The following is a 24,238-nucleotide window of genomic DNA, read 5'->3' on the forward strand; positions in this document are numbered from 1 at the left end:
TGCTGTTCAGGCAAAGGCTCAGTGATGGCCATCCAGCGGCGTCGGTGAGACCATTGCTGGGGTGCGAAGCAGGATGGTGCTCGTTGTGGTGCTGACAGGTCACGGTGCAAGCAGCGGTATTGTCGTTACTAAAGCAATGTCGTTGGTAGACCCAAGGCTGCAGTGCGAGATGGGGCAATGCAGGGTACAGGGCCCACAGGTCTCGTGCAGGCAGAGGCGTTGGTTGATGATCTGGAGTCAATGGTGCTGGCTTCGGTGGGCCAAGGCCGTAGTGTGTGACGGGGCAGTGTGTCGAGTAACCCACGAGTGGTGCCCCCAATCCATGGTGCAGGCAGCGGTATCCATGGCAGCTTGGAATGGCGGCGTCAATGAGACCAGGGCAGTGGTGCAAAGTGGGACGGTGCTTCATGTTCTCCACGACGGTTGCCCACATGTCACAGTGCAGGCTGCGGCATTGGTGATGGTATCCGGTCATCATTGGGGTTATCAGGGCAGCGGTGTGAAGAGAGACAGTGCATAGTGCGGTGCCCACAGGTCACAGTGCAAGCAGCGGCTGGGTAGCGGCATTGTCGGTGCGACCAGGGTTGCGGTGCAAAGTGCAGGGTGCCCTCTGCAGTACCTTCAGGTCACGGAGCCAGCAGCAGCATCGCTGACAGAGTCATGCTACCTTTTCTCCTCTGTGGCAGATGAAACATCCAGTTCCAGAAGCCGGTACCCAGAAGTTGAAGTCTTTCATTTCCCTGCGACTTCCAACAGGAGGTAAGCTCTACATCAAACCCTTGAAAATACTTGGGATGCCGAAACACATTCCAATCCTTTCCCTGCCCAAGACAGAAGCAGACACTGCAGGCCAATTCAGCAAAGCACACAGCAAAGTGGTAGTCTCTCCTCACGGCTCTTCCAGCTCTTCTTTCTGGCAGGTTCCTTAGTCCACCAGTAGTCTAAAGTTCTGAGGTCAGGGCCCGAATATTTATACCACAATTTCCTTTGAAGTTGGTACAAAGCTCCATTGGCACACATAAACCAGTTCAGCCTGGCTCAGGCCAGCTTCACCACAGGAGGTGGAGACAGCTTTGTGAGAGGCAGCCACAGTCCACACAGTTGCAAGCGGCAACTCTTCCCACTGCTCTAAATGCAGCCAGGTCTATTCAGCCTGGCTATGAGGCACGCAGGAAAGACAGGACACACCCTCAACCCCTTGTGTCTGTCTAGTGTGAATACACAGTCCCAGCTCCTGTCACCCTAAGCCCAGATGGGGAATGCACAAATGGCAGAGGCACACAGGATGGTTAATGCTCTAAAAGTGGCATTTTCAAACAAACAATGAAAAAATCATCTTTACTAAAAGATGTATTTTTAAATTCTGAGTCTAGGCAGCCTAAGCTCAATTTCTCCATCTTGTCCCAATGGAACGTTATGCTTGTAAGATGTTACAAAGCAAAACCCATGTTAGCCTATGTGACAGATGGCCTTGAAATAGTGAAAAACTAAAATACACAGTCTTTCACTATCAGGACATGTAAAGCATGTCCTACCTTTCACATACAGTGCACCCTGCCCATGGGGGTACCTTGGGCCTACCTGAGGGGTGCCTTGCTTGTAAGAAAAGGGAAGGTCTGGGCCTGGCAAGTGGATGCACTTTTCAGGTCGACATGGCAGTAAAAACTGCGCGCAGACACTGCAGTGGCCGGTCTGAGACACCTTTGAAAGGCTACTTGTATGGATGGCACAGCCAGTGCTGCAGGCCCACTAGTAGCACTGTACGAGTGACTTAGTATAATTCAAATATCTTAGTCATGGAAAACCAATCATACAGAATGTATATGGAGAGCATATGCACTTTAGCACTGATTAGCAGTGGTAAGGTGCCCAGAGTCCTAAAACCAACAAAAACAAGGTATAAAACAGGAGGCCAGAAAGCAAAAAGTCAAAGGGTAAACCCGCTGAAAAAGCCAAGTCTAAGATCTTAGGGATAAAAATCCAAGAAACATTAACCTTGTTGATGTTATGAGACTATTTGGAAGGAAACCATTTGGAGGCCTTTCACTTTTTAATGTTGCTTGTATTGCCGCCATAATGTCTGCATTGTTTTGGATCAAGTTACAGCAGCGACCCTTAAAAGCTACCCTAAAGGTTTACACTCCTGTCTTGATAGATAAGTCAGCTACACAATTCTCCTTAATGTGAATTACTTCCCTTTCATGGGCCATGGTGTGTTGTACATGGAACAAAGGAAGCCTGCCCTGTAGAATAGTTATCTTTCTGAGAGTTGCTCCTCTTTTATCAATGTGCCTTTTGAATCTCTGAATTTGTTAAGATGACAATGCGGCAAGTCCACTTTCCACCCAGAGTGCAGAGTCTGACACAGTAAGGGGCAGAATTACAATAACTGGCGCATCCCCAAGGATGCGCCAGGTATTGTGCGCCGCAGCTCCGCCTCCCATGGTGCGCCGCATTTACAATGGGGCGCACCATGGGGCAAAAACGTCACAGATGCATGACGCATCTGTGCCGTAAAGGTGGCGCATTGCTGGAGTTGCGTTGCAAGCGCGACGCAGCTCCAGCAAGGCTCAGGGGTGCCCTATCTGTCCAATGCTGCATCAATCCTTACACCTGCTTCAAGCAGGCGCAGGGTTTTGACGCAGCATTGGCCTAAAAGTGACTGAGTGAAATCTTGTAGATTTCACTCATCCACTTTTACGAGGCGTACCTGCCCCGGAACGCCCACATGTGGCGCAGGGGTTTACAACGTGATGCATCTGCCTAGATGAGTCACGTTGTAAATGGGTCGTAGGGATGCGCCATTTTACGCCGCCGTTGCTTGACGCAACGGCGGCGCAAGTCCGGCATAAATCTGCCCCTAAGTGCGTAATCGGACAGATCGACTTTATAAAGAGCCAAAATTAAGGCATGCATTTCTTCTATTTGTACACAGGAATCACCTAAAACATTTGTGTGTGTCCATAGCACCATGAATTTGCAGTCATTGTAAATATCAACTTGACACTGAAATTGCTCTATGAAGGCTCTTTTACTGAGCAGTCCCCTGCATTTCCACTGGGTGGTAGCTCCCACCAAGCAGTCCCCTGCATTTCCACTGGGTGGTAGCTCCAACCCAGCAGACCCCTGGATTTCCACTGGGTGGGAACTCCCTCTACCAGACCCCTGGATTTCCACTGGGTGGTAGCTCCAACCTAGCAGTCCCCTGGATTTCCACTGGGTGGTAGCTCCCACCTAGCAGTCCCTGGATATCCACTTGGTGGTAGCTCCCACCCAGCAGCCCCTGGATTTCCACTGGGTGGTAGCTCCCACCTCGCAGTCCCTTGGATATCCACTTGGTGGTAGCTCCCACCCAGCAGCCCCTGGATTTCCACTGGGTGGTAGCTCCCACCTCGCAGTCCCTTGGATATCCACTTGGTGGTAGCTCCCACCCAGCAGCCCCTGGATTTCCACTGGGTGGTAGCTCCCACCTCGCAGTCCCTTGGATATCCACTGGGTGGTAGCTCCCACCTCGCAGTCCCTTGGATATCCACTGGGTGGTAGCTCCCACCTCGCAGTCCCTTGGATATCCACTGGCTGGTAGCTCCCACCTCGCAGTCCCTTGGATATCCACTGGGTGGTAGCTCCCACCTCGCAGTCCCTTGGATATCCACTGGGTGGTAGCTCCCACCTCGCAGTCCCTTGGATATCCACTGGGTGGTAGCTCCCACCTCGCAGTCCCTTGGATATCCACTGGGTTGTAGCTCCCACCTCGCAGTCCCTTGGATATCCACTGGGTGGTAGCTCCCACCTCGCAGTCCCTTGGATATCCACTGGGTGGTAGCTCCCACCTCGCAGTCCCTTGGATATCCACTGGGTGGTAGCTCCCACCTCGCAGTCCCTTGGATATCCACTGGGTGGTAGCTCCCACCTCGCAGTCCATTGGATATCCACTGGGTGGTAGCTCCCACCTCGCAGTCCCTTGGATATCCACTAGGTGGTAGCTCCCACCTCGCAGTCCCTTGGATATCCACTGGGTGGTAGCTCCCACCTCGCAGTCCCTTGGATATCCACTGGGTGGTATGCCCTGCATCTCAGGAGTCAGCAGAGAAGCATACATAGGTCACAGCCCATCCAAAAGCACAGAGACCGGTCATGCTTGTTTGCAATTGACGATGTAATCAGGAAGCAATCAGGAGAAGCAGACATTGTAAACAATGAGACTCCTTCAGTGCCCTCACCCCTCAAAGAGCTGTCGGCAATCACTGTCATGGAGCCCTTGCACATGCATTTGAAAACTCCTCATACAATACTGAAAATGTGCACTCACAGTTTGTGTACAGAGGCTTTCTGAAGGGCTTCCCTTTGGCGAACACAAACGCTGCAATGATCAGGGTTCCCTCGTACAGTGGAAATAAGGTGGTGCCTTCATAGTTCGTAAACTGTGACCTCGTCGCGTCCAGGTTTCCAGTTAGACAAGCGCTGCACAGAAATAAAAATAAATATATATTATTCAATTTCTGATCAGATGTATGAAGCTAAGTTTGTACCTGGGAAACAAGAAGAGGCTAGAAAAAATACTCACTGTGCTATTGTTTTGGAAATATAAAATACATATATATTACAAGGAGGTGATTCACTTAAAAGCAGTTAAGAGCATTTAAAGTCAAGTACTTATGGCGAAAAGGACATATATCGGTAGGAGCCTGTACCTAATGAAGCATTCTCTGAAAAGGGTATATATACGAAAGAGGCAAAAAATAATAGGACCGTATACTGATAGGTATATATACTGAAAGAGGCATATACCTAAAGCAGCATATACTGATAGAAGAATATACCGAAAGGGGCATATTGGTAAAGTGACAAATACTGATAGGAGCATATATACAAAGAGGCATATAGCAAAAAGGAAATATACTGATATGAGCATATACCCAAAGTGGCTTATGGACAAAGTGGCATATCTGAGCATATCTAAAAGAGGCATATACCTAAAGGAGCATATACCAAAAGAGCCATATTGCAGAAAGGGAATATACCGATAGGAACAAACACTGAAAGAGGCATATAGCAAAAGGGGCATATACCGATAGGAGCACATTTGAAATGGACATAGTAAGATGGGCATATACCGATAATAACGCCGCCTTGTAAATAAGGCCCTTTTCACGCTTCAATTAGCAGGAAAAGGGCGTGCAGTTGTTGTTGCAGTGGGCGTTCCGCTGCAACACCCATTGCTTTTAGGGCTGCCCCATATTTACAAGGATGGGGCAGCGCCATAAACTAAGACCAGGTAAAATTTGGTCTTAGGGTGGCGATACGAGGAGAAATCAATAATATCTCATCATATTTTGCTCTTTCTGCAACACATAGAAACACAGAATCTCCTTTCAAGATCTGTATGTGCAGGAAGGGATACATTCCTGCACATTAACAATCACCCCTGCAACGCAGGCACCCTTGCAACGGGGTGCAAGGACGCCTGTTCTAGAGCTAGGCAACTTTCATAGCGCCAGTGCAAAGGGGAAACACAGGGGTGCGCCGTATTTAAAAAATGTCAGAGCGTGGCGCTACCAATGTTTGCGTAACACTGTGCTCTGACATTTTATTGTAAATATCCCCTCAGATTGTTATTGCCGCGGCTCTATAGAAACATTATGAATCCTCACGACAGAAACCTTGTCTCACAGCAGTAGCACGGTGGACGGCTGCATGCTGGTGAACACTTCATGGAGAAACGACGGGTGTCGTGCGGGATGGCAAGGACTTGATTCGCTGGATGCCGGATTGTTGGCCATATTCTCTCGTCTCCATCCCCGCTTGAATCTGCTGTAATATATCTAGTAATGTGGCCGGACAATACGTTCATATTTGAGAGGCCGGTAAAGGAGCCTGCAGCTGCTGCTCTGGTATATTTAGATCACATGAAAAAGAACAGGGTATGAAGATCCCTCAAGGAATCATTAGTCAGAGTGACGCATCTTCTTGATCAATAAATCACGATGTCATCGACAAATATAGGTGAAATATTCTGTTTTGCTTGAAAATAATAAGGACATGGACAGCCCATGCCTGAGGGCGTCATTCAAGTCGGGTAAACCTGGCTTCCATGTCTGGCTCTTGGCGCTCTCTGAAGGTGCCGCCAGGTTCACCGCCCCTGGAGCTCTCATCACTTTGAACTTGATCCTCGGTGAGGCAGCTGCTCACAGCATGAGCGCATACTTCCAACAAGAACCCAATGGGCAACGGTACACAGTCAAAATATCGAGTCCTAATTGTCAACCTACACAAATATCGTGTTGCAAATATCGAAGGTACAGAATTTTGATGTCAAGAATATCGTTGGACAGAATATCGACCCTAAGGTAAGTAATATCAAATTTATTTATATCCATGTAAGTAATATCGAAGTTAGTAATATCGATAGCCTATATATCATTGTTACTAATTTCGATGTTACTAATATCAATATTTGTATTATTTTTATGTTTGTAATTATGTATGTGTAATATGTTTTTAACTATTTTAATTTTTTTAAATTATATGTGTATTATTTTTATATATTAATAATGTTATTTTTAAGTAAATTTTATGTTTTAGTACCGGAGCGGGTTGTGGGTTTATAGGGGAATAGGGTGGGAATTAATTTAAATATACTAAATTAATTATTAATTTTTAGGAATTATAAATTCATTTTAATTAATGTATGTTTTTATTTCTGTAGCGGGTTGTGGGTTTATAGGGGAATTGGGTGGGAAGTAATTTAATTGTAATGAATTAATTATTTTTTTATTTTTATGGATAAGTATTTTTTATTAATGATTGGCAAGTATTTATTTTAATTGATTAATTATTATTAATTGGCAATTCATTATATTAATTGATAAATTAATTATTATTTGGCAATTTGTTTTTTTAATTGATAAATTAATTTTTTAATTGGTATTTAATGTTATTTTTAAGGAAATTTTATGTTTCAGTACCGGAGTGGGTTGTGTGTTTATAGGGGAATAGGGTGGAAAGTAATTTAAATATACTAAATTAATTATTAATTTATAGGAATTCTAAATTATGCTTTATTAATTTTATTTCTATTTCTGTAGTCGGTTGTGGGTTTATAGGGTAATTGGGTGGAAAGTAATTTAATTGTAATTAATTATTGATTTATAATTTGTTTGTTATGGATAAAAAATGTATTTTAAATTAATTATGAATTGACAATTAATTATATTAATTGATACAATTTTTTTATTGGTAATTAATGATTTTAATTGTTAACGAATTTTTTTAATTCGTAATTCATGTTTGTAATTGGGAAATAATTTTTTACATTGGTAATTCATTTTTTAATAGGTAAATAATTGTGTTAATTGGAATTATTATTTTTAATTGGTAATTATTTCTGAATAATTGGCAAATATTTGTAATTAATTGGTAATTAATATTGTATAAAAAACGTATTATTTGGTATATTGTTTAATAATTATTAATTGTGAATTAATTTTAAATCATATTTATGTTTAATGAAATATATTTAAGTCTTTAATATTTATTATTTGGTGAGTAATATTTAATAATTAATATTAATTAGTATTTGTTGATAATGTATTGTTAATTAAGTATTCAAATGTAATTGCTTTTATTAATTAATAATTGTTTGTAAATGATGTCGATTTATTTAAAAATGTAATTATACATTATTTTAAATATAAAAATTATTTATAAGTATGTTAAATTTAAATTCTACGCTATCAAATGCTTTCCCTACTGTTGCACCCTTTGGAGTTGGAATAGTAATTTTTTCCCCTATGCTATCCAACGCTTTCCCTACTGTTGCACCCTCTGGAGTTGGAATAGTAATTTTTACCCCTACGCTATCCAACGTTTTCTGTACTGTTACATCCTCTGGAGTTGGAATAGTAACTTTTATCCCTACGCTATCCAATGCTTTCCCTACTGTTGCACCCTCTGGAGTTGGAATAGTAATTTTTACCCACCTGATATCCAACGCTTTCCCTACTGTTGCACTCACTGGAGTGGGAATAGTAATTTTTACCTCTACGCTATCCAACGCTTTCCCTACTGTTGCACTCTCTGTAGTGGGAATAGTAATGTTTCTCCCTATGCTATCCAATGCTTTCCCTACTGTTGCACCCTCTGGAGTTGGAATAGTAATTTTTACCCTTATGCTATCCAACGCTTTCCCTACTGTTGCACCCTCTGGAGTTGGAATAGTAATTTTTACCCCTACGCTATCCAATGTTTTCCCTACTGTTACACCCTCTGGAGTTGGAATAGTAATTTTTATCCCTATGCTATCCAACGCTTTCCCTACTGTTGCACCCTCTGGAGTGGGAATACAAATTTTTACCCACCCGCTATCCAACGCTTTCCCTACTGTTGCACCCTCTGGAGTTGGAATAGTAATTTTTACCCTTACGCTATCCAACACTTTCCCTACTGTTGCACCCTCTGGAGTGGGAATACTAATTTTTACCCACCCGCTATCCAACGCTTTCCCTACTGTTGCACCCTCTGGAGTTGGAATAGTAATTTTTACCCACCCGCTATTCAACACTTTCCCTAATGTTGCACTCTCTGGAGTGGGAATAGTAATTTTTACCTCTATGTTATCCAACGCTTTCCCTACTTTTGCACTCTCTGGAGTGGGAATAGTAATTTTTACCCCTACGCTATTTAATGCTTTCCCTACTGTTTAATTTTCCGGAGTGGGAACAGTAATTTTACATTCTACGCTATCCAATATTTTCATTAATGTAGTTTGTTTGGGACTTTAAATAGTATTTTTATTTATTTATGTATTTAATATTTTTTGTATTATTTTAGATAATGTTGTATTTAATTAACTTTTAATATATTGAAAGTATATTTCATTTATTTATTTATTAAATATAATTAATTATTGTATTTATGTTATTATTTTATGTGTGTAGAAGTATTTGTAATTTATGGTGTTTGTTATTAATTTATAACTAATTAAAATAATTAATAAATATTGTTATTAAGTAAGTATATATTATATATTGTATGTTTATTTTTAATTAACGTTTTATTAATCAATATGTATTATGTATTAATTTTAAACATTATTAAATATGTTTAAATATGTTTAATTTATTTATACGTATTATTTACTTTATTTAACTTTTTTTACAGAAAAAAACGATATTTTTAATTACGATATTTTTAACATTGATATTTTAGTTTCGATATTTTTGTACTTACCATGTTGTAGATAGGGTGTCGATATACTTGCCGTCGATATTCCAGTGTCGATGTTGCTGGAGGTCGATATTCTGTCCTTCGATATTCTGTCAGAGATTCCATCACTCTCACCTGGTCAGACAGGTGAGCTAAGTGTCTTCTCGCAAGATCTGCATTCAACCAGAGGTGTCCACCCTCCTCCTGGTCAGGACTGACCATTGTGTGAAAGTCCAAGGCTTCATGCAGAGTTGGTTGATGGTGTGACCTGGAGCATGGAATGGGTGAGTAGAGCCCGGGATGGAATGCCCAGCACTGGACCGAGAGCTGCAGTGTGTGCAGCTGGATTTGCTGAGGACATCTGTTCACAATAAACCCACTTGAAGAAGACATTGGCTGGTGTTATTCCTACACTTTCTGGGCCTTGCAGACTTGTTTTGCTTCAACTGACAATTAGACCCGCGTCCATGAAGCAATGATTTGTGGAACAATTGAGGAATGGAGACAGTGTCTAGAATTATTTGGAGTGAGATGGCTTCCCTAGTGTATGGTAATGGTAAAAGTACTTATAAAGCGCTGACATTCATCCTGAAAGGATATCATGGCGCTAAAATTAACAGTGTACGTGTAACTGGTGGTTGTTGTCAGTGATATGGTAGTTTATTGGGTCTTAGGGAACAGTGTTGTTTTGAGTTTTTTCCTAAAGGCAAGATGGTCGTCTGTGAGTCTCAAATCTGTCGGTAAGTTATTCCATAGATTAGCTGCCAAGTGTGAAAAGGTGCGGCCTCCCATCCTAGCCTTCCTTATTCTAGTGGTTGTTGCTCTTGCTGTGTATTGGGAGCGAAGATTTCTAGGTGGAACATAGAAGTTGATTCTGTTTTTTAGGATCACTCTGCTCACACCACAAACAAGCATTGCCACTATTTCATCTTTAGGATATTGACACATTGAATACCAATCAGTTCTACAGTCTTCATTTACAGCGCCATGAAATGCAGAAACTGCAGCAGAAAACAATTTATAATAAAAGCGATTGCATTAAAAACGCAACAGAGCCCTGTAATTCCTAAAATGAAATGCAACAAGGTGTTTACCTATGGATATTTGTTGCATTATACCACGGTTGCTCTAGAACGGACGCATAGCCAATGACCTGTATGATGAAGGTAATGAGCGTGTGCAGACATATCGACAGGATAAAAGGGGGTGACATCAGTCGGTTTGTAGGTCTGTATGGAGATATCTTTGAATAGGCACCATTCAAACTGACTGAAAGAAAAGAAACATGTATGAATACATTGCACTTTGATCCAAACAAATCCACTGTCACAAATAAATGCTTCTTAATATTGTCTCCATTTAAACAAGCTTTGGCATGGAAAAGATGGCTGCCTCTGACTTTCTGACTAGGTGTGAGAAAATAGTATTTTTATGAAAAAAGAAGAAAATTGCATATTGAAGTGTTAGCGTAACGATACCGCACACTTGTCGAGATGTGGCACTGCACACTTACAAAAAACACTGTCGTTATTTACATGCGACCCACAGTGATACACCCAACATTCAAACAATTTGGTAAACACATAACACAGTCAAAAATTGGCTATCCCCAAGTGACATATGTAAATTTTGAGAAAGACCCCAATAAATACTATGCAGAAATGCACCCATGATATAAGGGGGTGAATATCACATGTGGGCAGCAGTGTAGATGGACACCGTCCGCACGTGTGATTTTAAAATCATTACACAAGGCCGTCACTGCAGCCCTGAGCTGCTGTGAACTAAGTTGCAGCAGCCATGCATCAAAGGAAGCTCATTGCAAACATGATTAGAGGCCTGCACATAACATTAGCTAAGTCATCTATACAAAGTCCACTACATCTGGGTGAAGAGTCTGCAGTGTAGCTCACGTCAAATATTTAGATTGACAAGTACCTACAGTAATAGGATACATACTTCTCTTTATTAAGCGGAGGTAGTTATTTTGCATAATAAAAGCCCACTTGTCAATACAAGTCATAATTTGCTTAAATGGGGTTAGGAAATAGTTACAGTAATAATCAGCAGACCGTTGCAATATTTATAAAAAATTCATTCAGTGTATTGTAATTCAAAATCTAATCCTGTGGTAACCATAGATGTTTTAATTTGGTTCTGGTCAAGCTCTTCCTTCCCTAGAAGCAGTAATTAGCTCTTTAAAAAACTGTGAAACACCTATCCTGTGAGAACACAAAATGCTTCTCTTACTGGCAAGAAGGCGATGATTTAAGTACAGGACTCCCACTGCTAATTACCCGAGAATATGGGAGAGTAACTTAAAATGTTATCAAAATGACCAGAAATTGACCTGAATATTGGCATGCATATAGTAAAATGGATCCCGCTCAAAGTCCTTACAGGTAGTCGGTCAGTTGCCGGTCAGATTGCCTCCGTCCGCAATAAGCGGGGGCCTGGATGAAGAGACAGCCAGGACTGGTTTTTAAAGAGAGCTCACTCATTTGAATAACACAGAAAGGCCTCCAGGCAAGGCTCCCCCAACAAAAGCAGGTACAGCAAATCGACACATCATAATGTTGTTAGAATTAGGTTAAGAGTTATCACCAATCACTGGCTAATGCCCCCTTCATATTGACTAGAGAAGACGGGGACCATCAGCACCTCAAACCACACTTGACATTGGAGGGAGAATATAGGAGTATAAACTAGTTGGTGTGCATGCTCTGGGAAGGACCAGGTAATTCTCAGGTACATAAGCTTTAGAGATGTTGCTAATGGTCAAACCGCTTATCATTGAAAAAGGGAGGGCATCTGTGCGGAAGAACTAGCAAACCCACTGGCAATAGGAACTGTCCTGCACGTCCTTGCAGGAGAATGTGTTTGAGCCTCCTGCCCACTGATGAACGTGGACTCTTACGCTAGATGGTTTTCCCACCTGTCAGTAAATCTTAGGAATGAGCCGAAGGAAATATCCAGCATCTGAAGAAATTGGGACTTCTGACTGGAGCCGAAAGCAGGTTCAAAGTTCTCTAATTTCACTTTGTATTTGTTCTAGAGTCCCCTCAGAAGAGTGCAGGGAACACTGGAAGTATTTCAGACTGCCAGCCTTAGAGTTGATTGCCCCTGCCACTGTGGTATACTATATAACCAGGGCTGATAAATCAAATGCTGCTGGTGGGCCTGCAGCACTTACTATGCAATCCACTTAAGGAGTCCCTTAAAACATATCCCAGGCCTTCCACTGAAGCTTGTATGCAGAGTTACACTACTAATTCTACTTGGCAAAATAAACACCTTACCAGGCCTAAACATCCTTTTTATTACATATGACTCCCCCTAAGGTAGGCCTGAATCAGTCTATAGGGAAGGATGCATTGTATTTAAAATGTTGGATGTGCACTTTTAAGTTTTACATGTCCTGGTATGGAAAGCTCTCAGATTTATTTTTCACTAATTTAAGGCTTACCTCTCCCGTATGATAACATAGGTAGCCCTTATTTTATTTAATAAGACGTAACTTATGTTTGGGAGCAAGTAGAAATATCGCGTTGGTCTCTTAGGAATTGTAATTTAAAATCCTCTTTACTGGTAAAGTCAGATTTTAAGTCATAATTCCGAAAATGATACTTGTAGATAATGTTCTTGTTCTTGTCCTAACCATCTGGTGCATTCGGTCTGTTTCCTGGGTCATATGACTAGGTGTAATTGGAAGTTGGCCTTTGTGTATTCCTGCCAGACAGTGACAGAATTAAGGGACTGGGGGTTGGCAGGATAGGGGGTGGGGGAAACTGTGCACAATCCTACTTACGCTTCAAAAACTCTGCCTAAGCTCACACTCATAGAACTTTACACTAGCTTATGGTTCCCCAGCCAGCCTGGGAACAGGACAGGGCATTCCAGACACTTCAGTGAGAAGAAAACTCTAGAAATTTCTTCCCACTTAATGTTGGCGCCAGGTAAAAAAATAAGTTCATTAGAGCTCAGACCCACTCTTTGGTTCACTTCTGGACCGGCGTAAGGGCTCGCAGAAAACTGGCTTGCTATCTGTGGCCTGCTATGTACTTCATGTGTCTACCCTGCTACACCACAATGACTACCCTGTGGATGGCAGCCTGTCCATGCCCTGAGAGGACTGCCCTGCCACCTGAGACCTTATGCTTATCTGTTTGTATACAAGACTTCCAGGTTGATTCCAATAGCTAGTTGGCTGGCTTCCTAATCAGAGCTCAGGGACAGGAATGGCTCCAACCATCTTGAACCCGCAACTAGAACCAGCCTGAGTGAATCCTGATCCTTCAAGTGGTTCCTCTCCAGCTTTGGACCAAAGACGTGCTGCTAAAGGAGCCCAAATAGCCCAAATCTTGGGAGTTTTCTGCAAAGAAGAGCCGTGAGAACCAAGATGAGACCAGCATCTACGTGCTTGCTGATCCACCCAAGGAGCATTGTTGGTCGGTCTGATTTTGCGGCTGCTCCCACTACATTCTTTTCTGCAGCACTTAAACCAATCTTTGCAGAAAGGGTATCCGGCCTAGCAGAGCCTTTTTTGGATACAGACTGCAGCTTCGTCCTCTGGAGACTTTCGAATCCCGTAAAAGAGACTAAGCCCGAACGTATTAAACTTCACTGTGACTTCGTCCAGAGGCTCCCTGATGATAATGTCTCCTCCTCGGATGCCACCAGCTACCTTGCCCCGCTGAAATTTACCTTCTCAGTCATTTTTCTTTAAAAATTCTTTGAAGCCCAAAGGTAAGCAGAGACTGGGCCCAATCCACTTTGTGTATCTGAACCGCGCCCAATCGCAGTCGGCCATGAATTTCAACTTTGCCCCAGCCTAAAGCAACTAGATGTTTGCGTTTGGTGTTTTCATCTTTTAGATATAATTTCTTATTTTAAAACTTACAAATTCATAATGCTTGTTCTACTGGTTTGATTTTTGTCATTTTGGTGTCAAATAAACTATTAAAATTGAATCTATTTTTCTAAATTTCTAAGTGGTTTCCCTAGTGTTGTGCTTTCAGTTTATTACTGTTTAAGTGTTGCATAAACACTTTACACCATGGGGGATATTAGCAAGAGAAGGCGATAATTATCGCTAACCGCAGTTAGCGCGCCTTTTCGCTGTGTTAGCGGTGTACTACCAACAAGCCGCAAACAGGCGATATGAAATCCTGCGATAGACTGCCATAATAAACATTAGAGCGCGAAATCCTGCGATGATTTCACAGCCCTAATGTCAGGCTTAGAAATAGGGGAGTGTGGACTGAACCCCCCAAAGGCATTAATGGTAAGTCAGGTTTCAATCATGCAATAGAATATTGCGATGATGGGGGCCTAGCGCAACTTTTTTCTTCAAGGGACAGCTTTGCTAATAGAGCGTAGTTGTTTTAGCGACCTTTTCCTTGTGCTTTTTGTAAGGAACGCCTACCTTGCATGTCATTAGCGATAATTATCGTTGGCATGCAAGGCGATATGAAAACCGGCAGTTAACACCAGAAAGCTGGCGGTAACGCATGTTAGCGTTGGCTTGCTAATAGGGCGATAAAAATATTGCCACTTTATCGGCGATAAGGCCCTTGCTAATTTGCCCCCAGGTCTCTAAATTACGCCTGTTTTTGTGCCGAGCTGCCAGAGGGTAAAGCATAGGTTAATTCAGTGACTTTTGTAGTTCATCCTTTGGCTGTTGCTTAAGTACGGTTTCACCCCCCACAACCAACAACCCAATTTCTCTCTGTGAGCTTCTGTGGCTGCTTTTTTTTAATACAGCTAGCCTATGTTGACTTTTTCCCTGTTCTCTTTCCCAGCAGGTTTGCCCTGGCCCTGGATGCCAAATGGCATCATTGTTGACCTGTGTAAGCACATTCAATAAATAAATACATTAATATCTTCGGAGGGGCATATTAACAAGGAACAGGGAGAATTAACGCTAAGGGCGCTTAGCGTACATTTTTTTAACGCCCGCTATCGCTAGATAATATCACCTGGTTATCGCGTTATTAACAACGCTAACCGCCAAGGTGATAAAAATTCCAGCGATAGTGGCATTTTGGGAGGTTATCATTGGTAATGCAGCGATAAAACTACAAGGATGGGGATATCCTTGTTGATAGCACATGGTGGACTCAGCCATGTATTCCACCTCCCATTGGATTACATGGCTAAGTCTGAAAATTAGCAGACGTAAAAAAGCATCTCTAACCGTGGTTAGCGCTGCTTTGTTGTCTCCAACAGGGTAAGCATGAAGCTTGATAGTAGGAGAAATGACGCTTAGCGACATTTCTCTTATTATTTTGCTCTGGAACGCCCACTTTGCATCTCATTAGAGATGCAAAGGGAAGTGTAGTAAAAAAGGGGTGCTAACATGTGATTTTGCATGTTAGCACCCTGTTGCTGATAGGGCGATATTTTTATCTCCACTTCTTTGGCTTTTAAAGCCAAAAAAGCGGAGATAAAGCCCTTGTTAATATGCCCGTTTGTTCCTAAGAGATTTTTTGCCATTTTCATCAGAAATGAATGTCTCATGATCCCTTTAACCATTTTTTGGAATATTGGTGTTGTTTTGATCTTATATATTTCCTCTTTTTTAAAAAATTGGTTTAGGATCATTAATTTTTTATTTTCTTCAAAGTTCTTTTGGTGCTGAATAAAACACTTTACACATTTCTCTGTCAGTGTACCAGCTAATTTATGGCATTGCTGAATGAATATTTTCACCACAAAGCCCATTTTACGAACTTTGTGGCAGTGAGTCCATGCATTTTTCTCACCTCAGTTAATGATCCAGAATCTCACAATGGGTTTAACATCACTTTGGTGATTGGTGACCGCACTTTGTGAGCAATTCGGATCGAGGCTTTTGTTCTTAGTTCTCACCTTTTTAAGATAAACTTGAGTGGATTTTATTATCAAAGGCAATCAGGGTGTCTTTGTTCTGTTATATGGATTGCTGTTGATACCCACGTGTGTGTGTGTGTGTGTGTGTGTGGTGTGTGTGTGTGTGTGGGTGTGTGTGTCTGTGTGTGTGTGTGTGTGTGGTGTGCGTGTTTGTGTGTGTGTGTGTGTGTATGTGGTGTGCGTGTTTGTGTGTGTGTGTGTGTGTGGTGTGCGTGTGTGTGTGTGTGTGTGTGGTGTGCGTGTTGGGGTGTGGGTGTGTGTGTGTGTGTGTGGTGTGCGTGTTTGTGTGTGTAGGTGTGTGTGGTGTGCGTGTTTGTGTGTGTGTGTGTGTGTGTGTGGTGTGCGTGTTGGGGTGTGGGTGTGTGTGTGTGTGTGTGGTGTGTGTTTGTGTGTGTGTGTGTGTGGTGTGCGTGTTTGTGTGTGTGTGTTTGTGCTTTGGGTGGTTGTAGGAATGTAGGGGTGTGAGTGTGCTTGTGTGGCTGGATACCAAATATACTACCCATCATAGACACCGCCAATGACATGACCTTTGTATTTGGCCTGTGGTGTCTCAGTCATGGCCTGTAGCCTGGTTCTTTGTGTTGGCACTGAGCTGATCACTGAGTGATTAATCTTTAAATAGGGTAACTAACTTGTGTATTTTCAAATGTATATGCTCATGTGTACTACAAAGGTTTGCGAAATCTCATACACACACAAGTGGAATGGGGCAGCCACAAACTGCATTTCTGAATTTCAGGCAATAAGAATACATTTGAATTCATGTTGGAGAGAGTGTAGACTCGTACTTGTTAAGCACACCCCTGTTGTGATTGCCAGATCAGTAATGAGGTACAGGTATCTTCCAAAGAGTCCGAAGTGCTGTAAAAGTGGAAGAAAAAAAGAACAAAAAATCAAAGGTCTAATATTGTGAGTATCAATGCACACAGGGTTAGTTCATTGTGTATCGAGAGAAGCTTTCTTGTACAATTCAAGTCATCAATTCATATTTTCTTGTTCAATAAGTTATCTGAGATGCCCCCCAAAATGACATCAGTGTAAGGATTCATTCTAGAGAGTAAACATTGCAGTCATGCACTTGGAGGCTAAATTAAAAAATATTATTTTGTGAGCATGTGTGCAGAGCTGTGTAGAAGGAGACACCAGTGGAGGTAAAGAGAAGCATCAGCTGCAGCCCCAGATTGAAAGCTGCCCAGTGACTGATGGGGACTGCTGATTGCACACACTATTGATCGATTTTAACACATGCACATGATGGATGAGCAAAATAATACTAGCAAATGGATTGATAGGAGGGCCCAGTCATGCAACAAACATGGAAGTAACTCTCTACAGATGGGCTCTCAGACTGTCTCAAATGTCAACCTTCAAATCCCCGGCTTGGGAATTTCATCATTTGCTCCTACAGGAAACAGCACTCTCTTTGCTGTGGAATTTGTGGGGCTGGGGGTTGTTCTTGTTTACATCATGTTTATATATTTCTATAAAAACATCTTTACTAAGTGAGAACACCAAATCTGACTGAGACCCAGTGTTTCTTGACTTCTTCCAGTGCACCCTCTGTGAGCTGCAGAAGAGCTGCTAGAGCAGGGACTCCAGATGTGCAGCACAGCCGCAGACCCAGGGTGAGACCAACAAGAAGCTAGTCCTGATCTCAAACAGCTGTGCTTCTCTTCCACTAAACTCTAGTGCTTAGGGGGAACCTGGGGACCCAGGGATCCTCTGATCTCAGTTGGGGGCCAGTCCAGGATGCAACATTTAAAAAGGATGAAAAGTGCTTAGAGAGGGAGAAAAAAGCAAAGCAGGCCACACTCGGACCACTCGCTCGACAAATTGGAGCAGGTATGGAGTGAGTGGAAGGAGTTTGGTTTCTGGGGTATGGCCAGGTGCACTCGTGGTCTCATAGCATTCTTATGCTTTCATCGAATCTCAATGGGGATATCTAAAAAATCTGGCATGGATCCGGCCCTCCAGGACCGGTTTGGAGACCCCTGCTCTACATTGAGCTGCCTCCCTTCTCTCATTGTGAAGCATCCCTTTGGGTGACTCCATGTTACACCTTTCTGAAAAAAACGTTCTTTCTTGTTTTGCTTTTTGTGTTCTCTACGTTATATGTTGTCCACTCCTCTGTTTTCAACCTGCAGGTCCAGTGCATCTTAAAGGTGGAATGGGGTCCCTGTGCCCTGATACATTGGCAATGAAGTGAAGTGGCAATGGAACATGTCAGCCGTTCAGCTTAAAATGGTCTTAACGTGGGGTGTTTTCTAACTCCGAGTGCAGGCACTACAAACTAAAGACAAATCCAGCCTGCTCTTCCGTAACTAATTTTTAAGTTTTGAAGTGCTTGTGAGAAAGAATGGTCTCCTCTCTAAACGGGATCGATAGGGAACACATATGTTTAGATGTGCACTGTATACTGTTAGTAGTTTTTGGGTCACACACATAAAATCCTTTCTCACTCATGTTTTGGGTGATGGTTTTCGTTCCTTTCTAGGAAAGTGCTGATGATGAGAGAGTAAACAATTTGGTGAGAAACCGCCAATCGCTCCTTGGTGGTTGCTTACGTGAGGCACTTCCTAAACACACATTTTTACTTGTCTTAACATTTGTAAGAATCACTTTTTAGCACAGGAGCTGCGTTTCTCTTCATATATAAACATGGGATGGTTCAAAAGTAGGTACTAGACCGATTCCCACCAAAACAGAAGAAGTGGGGTGTAGGAGAGTAGGATCTGATTACTATGGTTACCCCCACTTTTTCTGGTGTTTCACTGTTTTTCGGCTTTAGTCCGGCTGGGACCCTGCTAACCAGGACCCTACCTTAGCTGCTCCTTCTCTAAATTGATTGCATCTACTTTAGGTACCCTCCAGATTTGTTACTGGGTTACCCTTGTGAGTCCCTAGTATATGGTACGTTAGGTACCAAAGGCATAGGTACCCCAGAGGCCTATCAGGGGCTGGAGCACTTTGGAATCCTACCCCCCCCGCCCCGCCATTCCTGGCGGCGGGGGTAGAATTCCACCCTTCTAGAGGGAGAAGACATTTACCTGACTGGTAATAGTTTAAAAGAGCCCAGCATCACAAAATGGATGCTGCAGCCACAGACATGAGTCTGACCTCCTGCTGCTGGACAAAACTCCGGCAGGGGAGACCTGGACAATAGGTTTCCTGTTCACAGGGAGGTGTAACCACCTCCCCAGACAGACTTTAGTGCATTGGGGCTGGGCGGGTGCATTCAGTGAATGCTTTTCAGACAGTGCTGGGGGCACACTTGGTGTCCCTGTGCATACCCCAGTTCAAACTGGTTGCAGGGGGCACTCAGCTCCTGCTCTGGCGAAAAACTGGACAAAGGGGAAGGGGTGTTACCACCCCCTCCCCAGGTCCTCCCATAGGTGGGACCTTAGAGTAAGTCCAACCCCTAAACTTAGTATAAGTATAGGAACCCAGTCCTTAGGACTTTAGATTATACCTGGACGAAACTCTGCAACATATATCCTGGAACTTCGACATTCTATTTCGACTAGAAGATGGAAGAATCTCACTTGGGGTCAAGGAGTGACTCCCCTGTTCAAACAGGCACCGAAGAAGCATCTTGCCGGTCAGCATTTCCAAGGCTCCTGCTCCAGACATCTCCGAGGCCAACACGAGATCACCCTTAGCCATCACAAGAGATGTGGGACGGGAACTCCTGGACACCGTGCATGTTTGCTAGTGCATCTACTTTCCGAGCTTTCCCGAAGTTGTGCATTGGGCTACTCATAGTCCAAGCGCTGAGCACCATCTGCACCGAAGATTGTGGGCCTACACTCCATGAGTGTTCCGTGGCCCGCTTCTAGCATTTCTGCTCGAGGCCCCTTTGCAATCCCTGGTCCGTCGACTGGTGGGTCCCCACAAAGGTAACTATTTTGTTCCTTGGGCTTCCCTGGTCACTCCAGATGTGCCCTGACTCCCCTCCAAAGGGTGAGTCCCTCAGACCTTGCTGGTCTGCTCCGAAGCCAATCTTTGCTTTCTGCGTGGGTTGCTGTTGCCAAGGATTGCTCGGGCCAACCCGGATACTGACACCGTGACACTCAACATCTGACGTGGGACAGCTCGAATACAGCACCTGGTTGTCGTCGACACCTCCTGGTACTCATGGCTGAAGAGTCAAGCTTCACCTTCAGCTCCTAAAATCACCTAATATCGGTGGGCATCTGATCATCGCTGTCCTAGTCACTGGCCAATCAATCAATCAATCAAACATTTGTAGAGCGCGTTACATACCCGTGAGGGTCTCAAGGCACTGGGAAGGGGGTAGAGGGGGGGTTTGCTGGTACTCGAAGAGCCAGGTCTTGAGAAGTCATCTGAAGGCCAGCAGGTCCTGGGTCTGACGTAGGCCGGTAGGGAGAGTGTTCCAGGTCTTGGCGGAGAGGTAGGAGAAGGATCTGCCGCCGGCGATGGTTTTCCAGATGCGTTGAACTGTGGCCAGGGCGAGTTTGGCTTAGCGACCGTTAAGGTAAGCTGGTGTAGCATTGTGTAGGGCTTTGTGTGCGTGGATGAGGAGTTTGAAGGTGATCCTTTTGTTGACGGGGAGCCAATGCAGGTCTCTCAGGTGGGGTATGATGTGGTTGCGTCTGGGGAGGTCGAGGACCAGTCGTGCCGAGGCGTTCTGAATGCGTTGGAGCCGTCTCAGGAGCTTGGTTGTTGTTCCTGCATAGAGGGCATTCCCGTAGTCCAGTCTGCTAGTGACGAGGGCCTGGGTGACGGCATTTGGAGGGTGTTGAAGCAGGAAGCGGAGACAGCGTTGACCTGCGTGGTCATGGAGAGTGCAGAGTGGAGGATGACCCCCAGATTGCGTGCGTGGTCGGTGGGTTCTGGGGATGTTCCTAGCGATGTTGGCCACCAGGAGTCATCCCAGACTGAGGGGGTGGAGCTGAGGATGAGGACCTCCGTCTTGTCTGAATTCAGCTTCAGTCTGCTCTCCTTCATCCATTCAGCAACAGCCTTCATTCCTCTGTGGAGGTTGGTCTTGGCACGATGCTGAAGAGCTCTTTGCTGTTGTGTTATTTGCTGTCTAGGCGGTCTTTGAAGGCAGTCCTCTTGGCGGTCCTGATGAGTTGGTGGTGTCTGCGGGTGGCGCTCTTGTTGGCTGTGTAGCTGTCTGGTGCTCTTCTCCAGCTTCCGGCAGGCGCGCTTGAAGGTCCGGATGTCTTCGGTGAACCATGTGGCTTTCTTGTTGGTGTGGTTGGCGGCGGGTTTCCTGAGTGGGGCGAGGGTGTCTGCGCAATTGTTGATCTACTGTTTGAGGTTGATGGCAGCGGTGTTGGCGTCGGCGGGTGGTCCCAAGGCGAGGGTAGTGGTCAGTTGGTCCTTGGTGACCTTGCCCCAGTGGCGGTGTGGCATCTGTTGGGTGCGGTGGTGTGTGGTGAGTTTCCTGAAGGTGAAGTGGACTCATCTGTGATCGGTCCAGTGGGGTTCGGTGGTGTGGATAATTGAGACGTGGGGGCTTGAAGAGAAGATGGGGTCCAGTGTGTGTCCAGCGGCATGGGTGGGAGTCGTCACGATCTGTGTGAGTCCGAGGTTGGTGAGGTTGTCGATCAGGGTGGTGGAATTGCCGTTGTTGTTGTTCTCGAGGTGGAAATTCAGGTCTCCCAAGAGGAGGCGAGGGTGTGGGTGCTGACGAGGTCGGTGATGGTGTCGCTGAACTGTGGTCAGAGTCCGGGTGGTCTCTAGACGAGTTTTCTTCTGAGGGTAGTGTTGGGGTCGGTGTGGATCTTGAAGTGCATGTGCTCGGCGGTGCCGAGGTGGTATTCAGCAAGGTCTCCGTCAGGAAGGCGACGTCGGGGATGGTTGAGTCGAGGAGGTCCCAGAGTTCAATGGCGTGATTGTGGGCGGAGCGGGTGTTGAGGAGGATGCATCTGAGGTGATTGGGTACTCTGGATGGTGGTTTAGCGGGCCGGATGCTGGTGAAGCTGCAGTTCTGACAGGAGAAGGGTCCTTGGGGGCGCTTCGGGGTGGCCCGGTAGCAGGAATGATTACGTCCTGGGTTGAGTGCGTGGAGGGTGCTGGCATCGTAGTGTAGACTGGTGTTTTGGCGGCTCTGGGGTCCAGGGATTCTGGTGCTGGGCGCGGTCCAGGCGCAGACAGATGCAGACGGGCTTGCCTTTGGCGCGCAATCGGTATGCCCGCTGCTCGTGTCCGCTGCGCGTCTGGGTGGTGGTCGCCATAAGAGGCGAGGAGGGAAGGAGGAGCAGCTGGGAGACGGGAGCGGGACGGCAAGGAGACGTGGCCGTATGGGAACGGCGGGAACAGCTGGGCACAGAAGGCAAAAGTAGGGGTTTGGAGGGGGCCGAGGGGTGCAGCTGAGGACCGGAGTGATGGAAAGAAAAACAACAGAAATGCAGCAGTCAGAAAACAACAGAATATGCAAACGAGAGGCAGACCACGGCTGATCTAGGCACAGGCTCGAACCCCAGTCAGGACGGCAGCAGTGGGGGAGAGCGCTCACAGGTGGTGCTGAGGTGGCAGGGAAGCGACCCGGCTCTGGAGCAGGGTCGAGGGTAAGCATGGGCGAATTTTGCGAATCTGGCATTCACGAATTTTGCGAATTTGCGAACTCGCAATCCGCAAAATCCGCGAATTCTTGCGAATTTGCGGAATTACATTTCGGCTCGCAATGGTCGCGATGTTGTTGTTTCTACGTCTGGTTCATCATCACAGGTTCCCTGCACCCTCTGTTTCACCCCTGCCACCCTCTGTTTCACCCATGCCACCCTCTGGTACATCAATGCCACCCTCTGGTTCATCATCACTGTAGATTATGGGGGGAAAAAGCAAGCACACCTGCCCTGCTTCAACTGACATGAATTAATTTGGGGTTGATTTATTAATGTGTCACTGTTTTAAAATTCCAGTCTGGCACCTACTTCCTTATCTGTAATTTGCTTTCTGTTGCAGTGCAATTTTTTTTTCCAGGACCATTGTGGCCTACTTGTAGCTATTCTATGAGCCTGCTGTGAGGGTCAGAGCAGGGTCATACAATTGTTGCAACTAGCAACTGAACTCTGGAGGGGCCCCAGTCAGGAAGCACTACAGGGAATGATTACTAATGATGAGTTTGAACTTTTGCTCCTGCTGAATGCTTTCACTTTTGCAAAACTCGTTTTTCTGCAGAACAGCATTACAGCAACTGTAATGCCGCAAACAAGCTTACTTGTGAAGTTGATTTCTAATCCAAAAGTGATCCAAAGAAAGTCAAAAGGCCTCAAATCCAAAAAAGTGCAGGCAAATGTCAACCTGAGGAGTTATTCTGATAAAAATCATCATTTTCAGAAGGTCTATGCTGCTTGCTAGTGGATTTCTTGTGAAGAATTGCAATTTTTGTAATTTCGCGAGTGCAAGATTGTTGCTGCCCGCCGCACCTACATGTTCGCAATTGCGAATTTACACCGCACGCCGCAAAATTGTATCACCAAGAAAAAAAATCCGCTACGTGCGAATTTGCGGATTTTCGGTAAATTTGCGAGCGTTCGCGGATTGCAAATTTACCGAAAATCCGCAAAATCCGCGAGCGTAACGGATTTTCCGCCCATGCTTAGTCGAGGGCCAGTGACCTACACTCTATCCCCTCTGCTTTCAGGTTCTTCGATCTACGATACACCCTTGCATCCATCCGGACACTTTCCACTTAGACGCTTGCAGCACTTTTCGCAGATCGCAATAGAAAACGACAACGAAACCCGACACGAAAAGACACCTATGCACCCAGCTTCCCTTGGTGAGGTAACTCGAGTACTCCGGTGCTCCCATGGGTGTTGACTCTCGAACTGTCTAGTTCTCAAGGGCTTTGCTCCAAGTCCACTCCTAAGTGTCCCTATTCTTTAAAATTCTAATTGCATCTTTCTCCATAGAAGTTAATGGTGATTCGGGGCTGTCTTTAGGAACTGCACGTGCCCCCGTGGGTCTCCTGCGTCCCTACCTTGGGTGGTTCCTTGTTGCACCAGCGGTTCTACAGGCCCTAGGCCTTGTCTCTGTCTGTTGTGGTTCTTATACCACTTACTTAGTATATGATTTGTGAGACCCCTAGGGCTACACGTATACTGTTCTAATTTGCTGTGTGCTAAATAAGTTTACTGTATCTACTTTTGCCTCTAGCCTCATAAAG

At 44.8% G+C, this 24,238-nt stretch overlaps 1 protein-coding gene across 1 annotated transcript in view; it reads right to left on the bottom strand.

Moving 5' to 3' along the window:
• The window catches only part of LOC147700479 (putative cation-transporting ATPase 13A4), a 941,662-nt gene that overhangs the window by 27,280 nt on the left and 890,144 nt on the right, over nt 1–24,238 (bottom strand). Inside the window, exons 25-27 of the mRNA XM_086929645.1 lie at nt 16,884–16,956; nt 10,299–10,473; nt 4,310–4,461 (exon numbers count right to left, since the gene is read on the bottom strand). Of these exons, the coding sequence (XP_086785771.1) occupies nt 4,310–4,461; nt 10,299–10,473; nt 16,884–16,956 (400 nt within the window). The remainder of the gene's footprint in view (nt 1–4,309; nt 4,462–10,298; nt 10,474–16,883; nt 16,957–24,238) is intronic.

This window comes from Lissotriton vulgaris, chromosome 7 (assembly GCF_964263255.1).
Source record: "Lissotriton vulgaris chromosome 7, aLisVul1.2, whole genome shotgun sequence".
NCBI classification, from domain to species: domain Eukaryota; kingdom Metazoa; phylum Chordata; class Amphibia; order Caudata; family Salamandridae; genus Lissotriton; species Lissotriton vulgaris.